The 12,367-nt window shown below is 41.3% G+C and overlaps 1 protein-coding gene across 1 annotated transcript in view; it reads left to right on the forward strand.

The window, feature by feature from the left end:
• Nucleotides 1-10,381, forward strand: part of tbc1d19 (TBC1 domain family, member 19) — a 33,273-nt gene extending 22,892 nt beyond the window's left edge. Inside the window, exons 14-21 of the mRNA XM_085350868.1 lie at nucleotides 368-452; nucleotides 869-913; nucleotides 2,612-2,644; nucleotides 2,750-2,859; nucleotides 2,955-3,046; nucleotides 8,395-8,510; nucleotides 8,626-8,696; nucleotides 9,623-10,381. Coding sequence (XP_085206994.1) covers nucleotides 368-452; nucleotides 869-913; nucleotides 2,612-2,644; nucleotides 2,750-2,859; nucleotides 2,955-3,046; nucleotides 8,395-8,510; nucleotides 8,626-8,696; nucleotides 9,623-9,697 — 627 coding nt within the window. The 3' untranslated portion in view covers nucleotides 9,698-10,381. The remainder of the gene's footprint in view (nucleotides 1-367; nucleotides 453-868; nucleotides 914-2,611; nucleotides 2,645-2,749; nucleotides 2,860-2,954; nucleotides 3,047-8,394; nucleotides 8,511-8,625; nucleotides 8,697-9,622) is intronic.
• Nucleotides 10,382-12,367: the final 1,986 nt, after the last annotated feature.

Raw genomic sequence — 12,367 nt, forward strand, 5'->3', positions numbered from 1 at the left:
CTGTAATGGAAAGATCTCTAACTCATACGGTCCTTTTGTGAAACAAGCAGCCACTTAAGGCTCGGTAACTGCCTGCTTCAGTACATCCTGAAACCCTAACCCCAGATGTTCTGCTTTAATAGATTTCTTACCCAAGAGGAATCAGGGCCACTCAAGGCCATCACCAGCACAGAGCAGATAAGAGTATTAACTGCTGTCTGTTTTATCCCCGGTTGTCAGGCGGGGGATACTGTTACATATTAGGAACATATCCTATATACATCCCTCATGAAATTTAAGCATCGCAAACCTTAAATCCACTATCTGATACCATCATTTTTAATCAGTTCATGAAAATGTGTCTGACTCCGTGTGTTTGTCCTCCCAGGTGTTGTTGTGTTTCTCCCGTGACACGGCCGTCCTGGAGCACTTCAAATACAACAGTGCCACACCTCCCAAGTCATACATCCAAGGTGAGATTATTAGCTAAGGACAAATATACACAGTTACGCATCTCTTCATGGCACGAGGCCAGAGGAATGCCCCTTCACACGTATAACATGGGTTCTCATACACCGATGACTTTGCATGTTAGCTGTGTTTATTTCTTTGAACCTGACCTAAGACGAGTGTGGGATGCAGAGGGGTGAGCATGTCTGTATGGTCAGGAGTCTGTATTTTCCAGGTCATTTGAATAAATGCCATTATTGGAAAAACAAATCAAAACACTGTTAAATGTATTTTCACTAAAATCCTGGTGATTTTATTTTCAAGAAAGTCAAAATCTCTTTGGTAGCTGCTACAATTTTTTATTTCCATGATAAGCCTTGCATGTGGTTAAAATGACTAAAAGATTAGAAGCTAATGTCATTGCTTGTCTGTCTCACAGGGAAAGTGGGAGATGAGGAGTGTGCTGTTGTTTATCCTCCCAACGGTGAGCTTTAATATTATTTCACATGTTCTGGTAGTGTTATTTCTCTGTTCAGCAATATTTTATGTAACGGGCCAAATATCTATTGAGGGAGTGATTAACTAGAAGAATAAAAAAGTAATAACTGAAAACGGGAATTCAACATATACCTGTAGTAAAGATAACAGCAAGAATTACAAGTGAAAATATGATATAATGTTACAAAATGTACATGTAATAATATGCTAAACAACCCAGCCATGCCTAAATGTATTTTATTACACTTCTTCCTTTAAGTCACTACCTCACTGCAGACTCAGCTCATCTACATGTTAAATTAGAGAAAAGTAAGATGGCTTCGCTAATGAGATTAACTTTCCTATAGCTACCACTCTGCAACTGGTTGCAGAATACACAGTTTCACATAACAACCAGTGGTTGTCATGGGTCATGACCGGTCTCTAGGCCTGCATTCAGCCAATGAAATTGTTTTCGCTGCCAGCAGCCACTCACAAATAGCTATTGAATACACACATTTTTCCCTAGTGTCCAGTAGTTGCCACATGGTTGCCAACTGGTCTCTTGGCCTCCCTGTGATTGAGACCTAAGCCGATTATGTTAAGCACTGCAACATGGATCTGCTATTTCCAGCGTATTCCTCCATGATATTTTGTACAAACTGAGTACAGTGGTCCCTCGTTTATCGTGGGAGTTATGTTCCAAAAATAACCCGCGATAGGTGAAATCTGCGAAGTAGCCAACTTTATTTTTTACAGTTATTATAGATGTTTTAAGGCTGTAAAACCCCTCACTACACACTTTATACACTTTTCCTCAAACAGGCATGAACATGTTCACACTTTTCTCACTTGTTTAAACACTCAAAGTTCAAACCTTCTGTCTTACAAAGAATGAAACCAAACACACCTGCGGCTGCCTTTGATGGTGCAAAATGTTTCATCGACATGTGTTGTGTTTGTTGGGGAGAAAACTTACAAACATACAGTGCAGCACTTCAGAGTCACACTGCTAGAGATCGAAGATTTATTTAAATTTGACAAGCTGAACGCATTCTGTACTGGACAGGAGACACAGCATGAGATTGAGTCACAATGGTCTACAGCCAATCAGGACACAGAACACAATGCGCTGTACTACAAAAAAAAGCATCAAAACAAATCTGCGAAACAGCGAGACCGCGAATGGTGAACCGCGTTATAGAGAGAGACCACTGTAGTGTGTTTAGGAGTTTACCAGTGATGTGTTCATCAGTTTTTGTGTTTTTTTACTGTTTGTGTTATTAGGAATTGAAGTGAAATACAAAGTACTTTTGGATGTTTAAACTTCCTTATATACTTTGTCAGTGTTCTACATTCTGGCAACGGTGTGTACTCTTATTTAGTATGGCAGCTAGGCTCACATTGCCCTGATCTCTAACCTATAAATCCATGAAAATAAAGACGATTGGCGCCATTTGTTTATCAAACCATCTCTATATAGTTTAATATTATCATCACCGAATGCTTTTCTTCACATTAGATTGAAAATCTTATATCATCACAGGCGGTATGGGGGCAGAAGCACAGCATTTACACAATTATTCACACATTCAGACAAAAAAAGTTTACCTGGAGTCTAAAGTCAATATGGCTTGTCACGCTGAAAACCTAACTGATGTTTATGTGTAAGAAATTTACTGACTTGCATATCTTTTTTGAACAGGTGTGATTCCTTTTCATGGCTTTTCAATGTATGGTGAGTATGTTTGTGATTATGAGCGGCACTCTTGCTGCTTTTTCCAGAAGTGAGACAGTATAAGCAGGATGTGACAGGGAGTGTGTATTTGAATTTCTCCCACAGTTGCGCCTTTGTGTTTCTTGTACAATGAGCCTTCCAAACTGTACAACGTATTCAGGGAAATGTACATCCGATACTTCTTCAGACTGCACTCCATTTCCTCCCACCCCTCGGTAAGATTTTGTGTTTGCTAAAAGTCAACATCCAAACGTTCTCTTCTTCTGTCTTCATGTGTGTACTTGATGTGGTTTCTCGTGTGCTCCTGCAGGGTATACTGTCTTTGTGCCTGCAGTTCGAGCGGCTGCTTCAGACCCACCTGCCGCAGCTCTTCTACCACCTGCGACAGATTGGGGTGCAGCCGTGAGTAGCACACTCCACACTGTGGTCCAGTGTATCTCACCAGGAACATGCGGCTAGCAATGCTATTGAATAATTAGCTTAGAATAACTTCCTGTCCAATCAATCCCCGCTGTATCCAGTCCAAAACCAGTTTAAAAGTGTGCTTGGGATCATTGTCCCATTGGTTAGTTTTAACGATCTAGTGGTTGCCTGTCCTCTTCTTTCATTATGCCATCCACTTTTTGCAATATACCAGTACCGCTAGCAGCAGAACAGCCCCAAAGCATTGTGTTACCACCACCATGCTTGACAGTTGCTGCAGTCTTCTCACCTTTACTCTTTCAAACATACTTCTTGTCAAACATACATCTTGTTGTGGCTAATTGTTTGTGTAGCTCAGGGGGTAGAGCAGATCATCTGCTAGTTGGAATGTCGGTGGTTTGATCCCTGGCTGCTAGTGTCTGCATGCCAAATATCCTTGGGCAATATCCACAAATCATCCATCGGAGTGTGAATGTTAGATGCACTTATGTAGAAAAAGCGTTGAAAAAAGTGCTTGTGTGAATGGGTGAATAAGGCAAGTTTTTTAAAGTGCTTTGAGAAAGAGTAGAAAAGCGCTATATAAGAAGCAGTCCGTTTACTAAATAGCTCAATCTTTGTCTTGTCTGAGCATAACATTTTCCTCCAGAAGGCAACTGACTTGTCCAGCTGCAAATTTCAATCAAGTTTGAAGCTTCTTTTTTATGGCGTTATTTTTGTGCCACTATTCTGAGCACACGTAAAAAACAATTGAGCGCACGTAAAAACATAATTTGCAGGGGCAAGTGTTGCATTTTGAGGAGAAATTTATTTTGAGCAAAGAAAAGCTACATTTGAGTGAACAAAATTCATTGCTGCTTGCAAAAAATGTATTTCAGTGTTTGCTATTATCCACACACACACACACACACACACACACACACACACACACACACACACACACACACACACACAACAGCAGCCCCTCTCGCTCAGTTTTTGCATTTGCGCTTGCTCGCAATGTGTTGCTCGCGCTTTCAGCATTTCTGCCCGTGTGCGTTCAACTCTTTCTGTACACCGTTATATTTGTGCCACAAAACCAGCCAATCACAGACTTGGATGCAAAAAAATCCGATTGCCTGTTTTGGTCTCCAATCAGCTCGAAATTACAAAATGCAATATCCCAGAATGCATTTCGTCCAAAAAAACTCAAACGAGGCAGTGGCGGAGGAACACAGAGTGGCAGAGTTTGAAATATTACTCTGGGTCACAAAATAAACTTTAAAGATATTTTCATGCGAGAATGGTGCTGTGTAAACTTCAAATATCTGCTCGTTTAACAAGACATCACATATTTGCAGTATTTGCCATACTTTTTTGGTGGGTACCCTCTGAGTCCTCGAGGAGATAAAACTGGTCACACTGTGGACAGGAATGCTGGTGTGCCAGCATTTTCCAGTTCATGGCAGGCTTGACCTTTGGTGGTTCCTGGGTTGTTCCTGAACATCCTCACCAATTTCTTCATCTGAGGATTACACTTTTGGTCTTCTTCCAGACCCACATCAGAAAAACTTGTACTTGAACTCAGAAAAACCTGTTTGAACTGATGATCTTGGAATCCGCAGTTGTTTAGAAATCCAACAGACTTTCGCAAATTGTGTAAATCTACCATTGTCTTTCTTGGATCTCCATAGAGTTATTGCACTTACCCAATGTTCTGAGTATTGGTCAATCCAATGAGTGCTGTCCAATAAATCCTTTTGATATTGCAAAGAGAAACTACCAGTTGTAGTCAGTCAAGATTACTCATGAGAAGTTAACAGACCTTGTCAAGTTAAGATACTCTTGAACCTTAAGCACCACTTATGAAAAGTTAAGTGAGTGTATGAAGTATATATTTAAGCCAATATCTGTACTATTGACCCTGTGAGAATTGGAGTGCATCCAGTTCTTGTTTTTTTAAGTCGTTAAAGACATATACTGTACAATCACCTTGGAAAAGGATAAATGCAAAGAAATCCTTAAAATCCCCAAATTAACATGACATTCACGCTCACAATCATTGTATTTAAACTTCATGCATTCAGTCATAGTTGCTTTATGAAGTATGACAACTGGCATTAAAAGATGGAGCATCACATTTAATTTTCCCCACTTAGCCTGAAAAGCTCGAGGTATTGTTGTCACCATGCCGGCTGGTTGGGTCGGCACTGGGCGATGTGAACATGATAGCATAAGACTGAAACAACATAGGATTTTCAAATGAAGTGGATCTACTAAAAATCTCAGGTAAGTTCAAATGTCTATGACATTGATCTTGAGATCAAGGTCAGAGGTCAAGTTGAATGAAAATCTTGTATTGGTTAAGGTATGCAGCTAAAATACTAGTAATGCGTCTTTTCATTTTATGACCACCCAGCAAAAATGGCTTCAAAAAAGGGTTTCATTTACAAACAACCCAGCACTTTAGGATGGAAAAAAGGAGTCTGAGATTTGGCTGTGCTGGCCCACAGAATATCTAATCCGTGCAAATTTAAACACAGGATCTAAAAAGCTTTTTAAGGTTTATTATGACAATGTTGGTTTAGTAGATTTAACAAATGGAGGGTGAATGGGTGGATGGATGATTTTCTCTATACATTCAGATAAGGACAAACAGTTGCAATTAAGGACGAAACCAAATCACAGTGCTACTGAAACGTTAACACATGGCTCTGGTGTAACACAACCATACATGTGAGTGATGAAATATCTATTTAGACCTCATGGTAATTACATATAAGGTTAAACAGTCTTCTTAATGTAAAGAGTCTTTGTTCTCAGCCTGGTGGTGAGGAGGTAAAAGCCTACTAGGCCAAAGGGGTGGAGTCATAATAGGGTTGCCAACCGTCCCTTAAAATACGGAATCGTCCCGTATTTCGAAACAAAAGTACACGTCCCGTATTGAGCTAATAAGGGACGCACTTTGTCCCGTAATACAGTGAGAATCAAAAGTAGTCTATAAATGTTTATGGAATTAACACTTTGTTTGAAAACATAATTCCCAGCCCCTCTCCTGCTTTGTGACCAATGAGCTGACAGCACACTTATGACTCATCTCATTGGTCGAGGAAAGGTCGCTTGCGGAGAAAATACCGGAAGACAACAGATGACCACAACAAGAAGCATGGCCAACAGGGGAACAAACGCCGACTCTGCGGTGCAAGTCTCGGATGACAGTACACCTAAAGCTGGACAGACACTGTGCGATTTTTTCAGTCACGTTATTCAGCTCCTGCTCAAACTGCACGATTGACTCACAGGGGTTAGAAGTTGGTAGGTCACGATGCAGGGTCTCACACTATACCACCCGATGCTCTGATGCGACCTGAGTGCTCACACTGTGCCTCCATAACATGAAGGTTATAACAGAAAATCTGTCGCTCGCTCTCTCTGTCTTTCACTCACACAGACACACCACTACCATCAACTTTGCTAAATTGCTAATGAAAAACATTGATCAGGCAGCTGTGAATGAGCAGCAATGTAAATCCAACTATTTTCACGGTTGTTGTGGTCGTGATAATTTTGTGATGCCACATCGAAAAGGCTCGGATGAGCTTTCCAAAGTTCTACAAGTTGTGCCTCCATCGCTTGTGTCCAGAACACACGCTGCACAGCCGAGCTGCACCGTCTTTTTCACCGACGTTTACGTGTTTGCGCGTGAGCAGTGTGAGCGGCTGTGGTGACACCCTCACGAGCGATTGATGATCGGGAGCTGGTCGTGAGGTGTTAATCACTTCTCGTTACCCCACGTATACTACACGACGCACAATGAAGGCCAAAATCGGTCCGATCACTCAAAAATCGGCTCAAAATGGGCCAAAAATCGCACAGTGTGAGCCCAGCATTAGAGCAGCAATGTTTGTTCCCCTCAGAGAAAGGGAAGAATGGGAAAAGGAAAACACCTGGCTGGAAAACGTTAATATGGGCATGTGCAGTGAATATCAGCGCTATGTGGCCAGAAGTGTGATAATATAATTTATTTTGTGTAATAAACAACTGCAAGGATAGATGATTACAACAAATTGATGACTAATACATAAAAGTAATACATAGATGAATAATGATGATGAGTTAAGATGCGTAATCATGGGAACAAGCGGGTTTACAAACAGGAGCAGCTGATTAGCTTTAGAAAAGCTGAAATAATACCTCAACTGAAGCCAATTGTACTAAATGCACTAAATGTGCACTGTTACAAGAATGTTTTTCTTTCTATTGTTTTCTATTATTTTAAGTTAAGCAGGACAGAGTTCTTTTAAAGAAAGATTTACTTATATTCTCAAAAGTTAAGCATGACAGGCTTCTGTTTAAGAAAGAGACCTGTTTTACTGTGTTAATGTTGTCATTTTGAGCTAAAAATAAATGGCTAAATGATCATTTGTTTCACATGTGTTCATATCACAAAGAATAGAATATGCATCTACTTAAATCAACTTCAAGTCAAATGGTTAAAAAAATAATTTCACACACAAAAAAAGAGCTAGAAAATTCACCACACTGGGAAGGGTGAAGACAATTGGGTCGCCCGGCCCTGGCCACGAGGTGTCCCTTATTTATTTTTCAGGGAGTTGGCAACCCTAAGTCATAAAGACTCCTGGGTATTTCCAACAGATTGACAGGATATGATGTATACTGGTGTGGGGAAGTTGGAAAGGGGTTTTAACAGTATATGTAATAACTATTCTGATTAGTCACTCCAGGCACTTGGGTTTCAGTGTTATTTCCATGGCAATATAACAAAAAAACCTATAATTCTTACCATTACAAAAAGTGACAGTGTTTTTAGTGGTTTTTATTTATTATGATTTTAGTATTTATTATTCCTGGTTCTTACGTAGACATTTTCCTTTGAATTGATATAGTAAATAAAGTCACTAAGGCTCATATGCACCTCATTAACCTCTACAGAGACCTGGTAATTGTCTTCTAGAGCTTGTACTTCCATGAGATTTGTGCCATTTACAGATTGTACTGCCAGGAGGCTGAGTGGTAGCTCTGGCGGCCACCGGTTTTTTGGTTGTTGTTTTTTTTTTGGTCTAGTATTCTTGTCTGTTCCTGTTTAGGCCATCAACATTCGATGTTTGCCTATTCGTATGGTATAAAGACTTATAGTTATCAGCTGCTCCCATCTAGTGTTGAATTACTGGAACTACAGTCTTAGTACTGATTCAGGGATCCTTTAAAAATCACTTACGATTAGTATAGTACAAGATGCTGGTATTTTACCCCGAGTTGCTTGCTAATATGACACATTTGCACAACTGTAGCCATAAAATCAGTTTACAAACAGATGTTTTTGTCTCTAGGTTGCGTCTAGCCTTTAAGTGGATGGTACGGGCCTTTTCTGGCTACCTTTCCACCGATCAGCTGCTTCTTCTTTGGGATCGAATCCTTGGATATGATTCACTGGAGGTAGTTGCAGGTAAACAACAGTAACATGCTTGTCTCGTCTTTTTTTTTTTTTTTTTTAATTGTAATGCCCTCCATGCTTGAGTCTGATTAGCTCTTCCTATCCAACTCCCATCCTTCTATTCCAGTTCTAGCAGCTGCTGTGTTTGCCTTCCGAGCCGAGAACCTGATGGAAGTGACGTCGCTGGCTTCAGCCGAGGTACATGTGTCTGTTATATTTGACTTGTACTTGTGTGTGTGCATTTGAAACTTTTGACTTCAGTCCCTCTCCCTGTCCTCCTCACATACTCCTGGAAGGCTGTAAATAGCCTCTGATGATCATTCAGTACCAGTAACCCAGTCATCTGAATGCAGATGTCTGTAAAAACCCCGACACTTAAGAACCCTCTTACCCCGCCCTGTGCACAGCACACCAACTTCTTCATCCAAATCCCAGCAGCACTTAAAAGGAGATTTTGTCATTAATTTCAATTATTGCTGGAGGTCTTGTAACAAAAGATCAGCTGCAGAATCATCATCACAGCTTTGAATTAGTCAAATAAACAGCTAAAAGATGAAGAAGTGCAGCCTGCGGTGACTCCTGCACTGTCGCTCGTGTTACACTAAATGCAGGTCTTTAGCATGTTTGTACTGTACGCTCCGTCCGCTCCCGAAACCAGGAGCAGACCATACAGTGACTCCCCTCCCTCCATCCACCCTCCCTCCAAGGGGTGAGGCTGGGGTTAAACTATAATATGATGCATGAGACCGGCACTATTTGCTTGCTCATTTACCACCTGCCCCAGTAGAGACAAGATATCATAACACACTGCTCCTTATATTATATATTTAGAACCTTGGGGCCTGCATTGAAATGGTAAACCTTCTCTCTAAACATGATATGCTCCCTAAATTTAATCTCTCACTGACTCTCAAAAGGACAGGGTGGGGAACGGTGTACTCTTAAGCAAGGATTGTCAGTTCCCAAGGATCCTGCGTCATCATTATTATGCGTGTCGGACCTGTATGGTTGCATTTTTTTGTCTGTTGAGAAGTGGGGCGGGGGAGAGGGTGTGCTTCACACAGGTGAGATGGGGAATGAGGTCAGAATTCTTATTTGTGTTTTCTTTGACAAACTCACTGCAGGCTGTCCTCGCTGACCTTTCAACTCTGAAGGTCATGCCGCTCATCCAGGTCTTTCTGTTTGCCACGGCCATGTGAGGAACGCTGACACGGCAGCACGGGCCGTGTTACGCGCATACCATCGCCGGGAGGGATAAAGTGCCACTTAGCTACTACGCCACACCCGCACCGACATGATTAACGGTCCGATAAACAGACGGTTCAATTCCACACCGCATCTCGCACCGCATCCCAAGGAGAAAGTCGAAGCCACCTTTAGCACATAAACTGTAAATATCGTGTTATGAGATGCTGTACAGTATATAAGCATAGACTACAAACTAGTAAAAGGCTAAGCTGGCCTCCTTAAGCCATATGCTCTGCAGGGAAGAAGACACGCACACACTCGCAGGCAGCAGCGGTTGGATCAGCTCATTAGTAGACGTGTTGCACGAAGCAGCGATTGTATTGCGAGAGAGAATAACAGTAACGTCTCCAAGCTTGGCTAATGAAACGTTAATTAGCGCATGCAATTTATTCCGCTCTGTGGCTCCTGCTTGTTACGACGCTATTAAATAATGCCGATACAGATGAACGAGGAGACCGGGACGCCCCCAGTCTGCACCAGCATGTTGAAAGAAAGCCACAAACTGAATTACGCTGTTGCTCATATATACAGTAATTAGAAGCTGCTGCGTACGTACATGGTTTATTGTATAAGGAAGGAAATGCAAATCACTGCACCCTTAAGAGACGTTTAGCGCCTTCAGTGCCAGTATTTAATTTACACCATTGTCTGTGCTTTATTATTGTATTTAAATTTTAAATAATGTATTTAATTCCTGAATGTATTCAATTATTTATGCAGTTTTTTTTTAAATTCAGTCAAATCCATTTTTGTCTGTACTTGGGTCAAAGTATTCTCTGCCAGTCAGTGTCAAGATCGTGTTTTTGGTGGTTTTTCTGCACCAGTTTTCAAATAAAATCTAATTTTGGTGAGTTTCTTCCTCTGTGATCCTGTAAAGTCGTGAATTATGTCGACCTCTGTGGGGTTCCTGCTTCTTTGGGACCAGTTATTTGGACATGCCGTACTGTAATCTGGACTCTCACCATAAGTCATTTGCAGAGAGGGCAGAATGGGAAAGTGACCAGGAAGCAGCACCGAGGGACCCGGTTGCTCTCCCTCCTCCTACATGCGGCATCTGCTCCATTTCTCCTTGGTCGCTGGCTACTCTCCTCCCCTCTCCCTCCCTCCGCAGGCTCGTATCGAATTATGCTGTTCTTCTCTTTCGTCTGCTGCTCTCCGCTGCATCTGCCACCTGTTTACTAGGACTCCCACGGCTCACTCTTTTATCAGCCGTTACACCTCCTTTGGCCTCCTGCAAGTCTGTTACTCTTGACGAGCATCACCTGCTGCTGTAGCTCGCTCACGCAGCAGTTCCTCCTGGTGGCTGAAGTGTTTCATTGCAGGGCGGCATGCGTTGTGTCCGTCAACACCGAGGCTGGCCGCCGCTGAAAGATTTCTTGTTGAGAGCCGTATCAAGTACAGTGGGCTTAATAAGTGTTTGGACAGCAGCATGAATTGGCTCTGTGCTCTTGTTACTGCTGATATGAAATGACTAAACATTTATGGGGTTAGAGTTTTAGGCCATGGCCGCTAAAACAGCCTGCCTTACATTCCACTGTGCTAGACCGCTTGGATTACAATTCCATACAATAAAAATCTTATTTATAAGCCTGATGGAAGGTAAAATGCATGTCACAGTTTTCTGACAACAAAAAGAGGAATGAGCGTAAAATCAACCAGCAATGAAAGCGTATGATATGCAGAAACATGTCATTCTGAGTAAATGTGGAAATAGTATACTGGGAAAAATAACATGGAATAATAAAGGTCTAATCTTTTGTTACAATCCATCTTTTGCGACAGATAAAGTTTTTTATGAGTGCTTTTGTTGCGCTCGCTTTCACCAGCCAGGTTTTTGGGTGAAAATACTCGTGAATAAGATGGGGTTTTGTTCTCAGCATATCTATACCCATACATCTCCAAAAACGATTGAAACTCCCCAGGAGTGGCCGGCCAGCCAGAACACAGAACGGCATCTAAAGAACTGCAGGCCTCGCTTGCCTCAGTTAAGTTCAGAGTTCATGATTCATCAATAAGAAAGAGACTGGGCAAAAATGGCATCTATGGGAGAGAATCAAGGGGGAAACCATTGCTGACCACAAAGGCTCATCTCACATTTACCAAAAAACATCTTGATGATCTCAGAGACTTTTGGGGAAATATTCTGTGGACTGATGAGACAAAAGTTAAACTTTTAGAAAGTCTGGGTCCTGTTACATCTAGCACAGAACTAGCGCAGCATTTCATTAAAAGAACATAACACCCTAACAGTTAAACATGGTGGTAATGTGATGGTCTAGACCTGCTTTGTTGCTTCATGTCAGCTTGTAGTTCTTACTGCCAAGTTTAAGGGTAATTACTTTTTCACACAAAGCTGGGTAGGTTTGGATAATTTTCCTTTAATAAATAGGATCATCATCAGGTATTTTTCTTTGTATGATATTAAAATATGTTTGATGATCTGAATCATATAAATGTGACAAATATGAGAAAAAACCCCCAAATACTTTATACCAGTGCGTTTTCTAAAATTGAACCTTTACTTGTTCATCTTAAACTCTTGCATGGGATTATCAGGGTGCTTTCATATACTCTCTGTGGGAAAAGTACATTAAAAAGCAAATACAAACTCAATTTAAATC

The sequence above is a fragment of the Diplotaxodon limnothrissa genome, linkage group LG3 (assembly GCF_057381915.1).
Source record: "Diplotaxodon limnothrissa isolate DT_005_m linkage group LG3, D_limnothrissa_male_GT1.1, whole genome shotgun sequence".
NCBI classification, from domain to species: Eukaryota; Metazoa; Chordata; class Actinopteri; order Cichliformes; family Cichlidae; genus Diplotaxodon; species Diplotaxodon limnothrissa.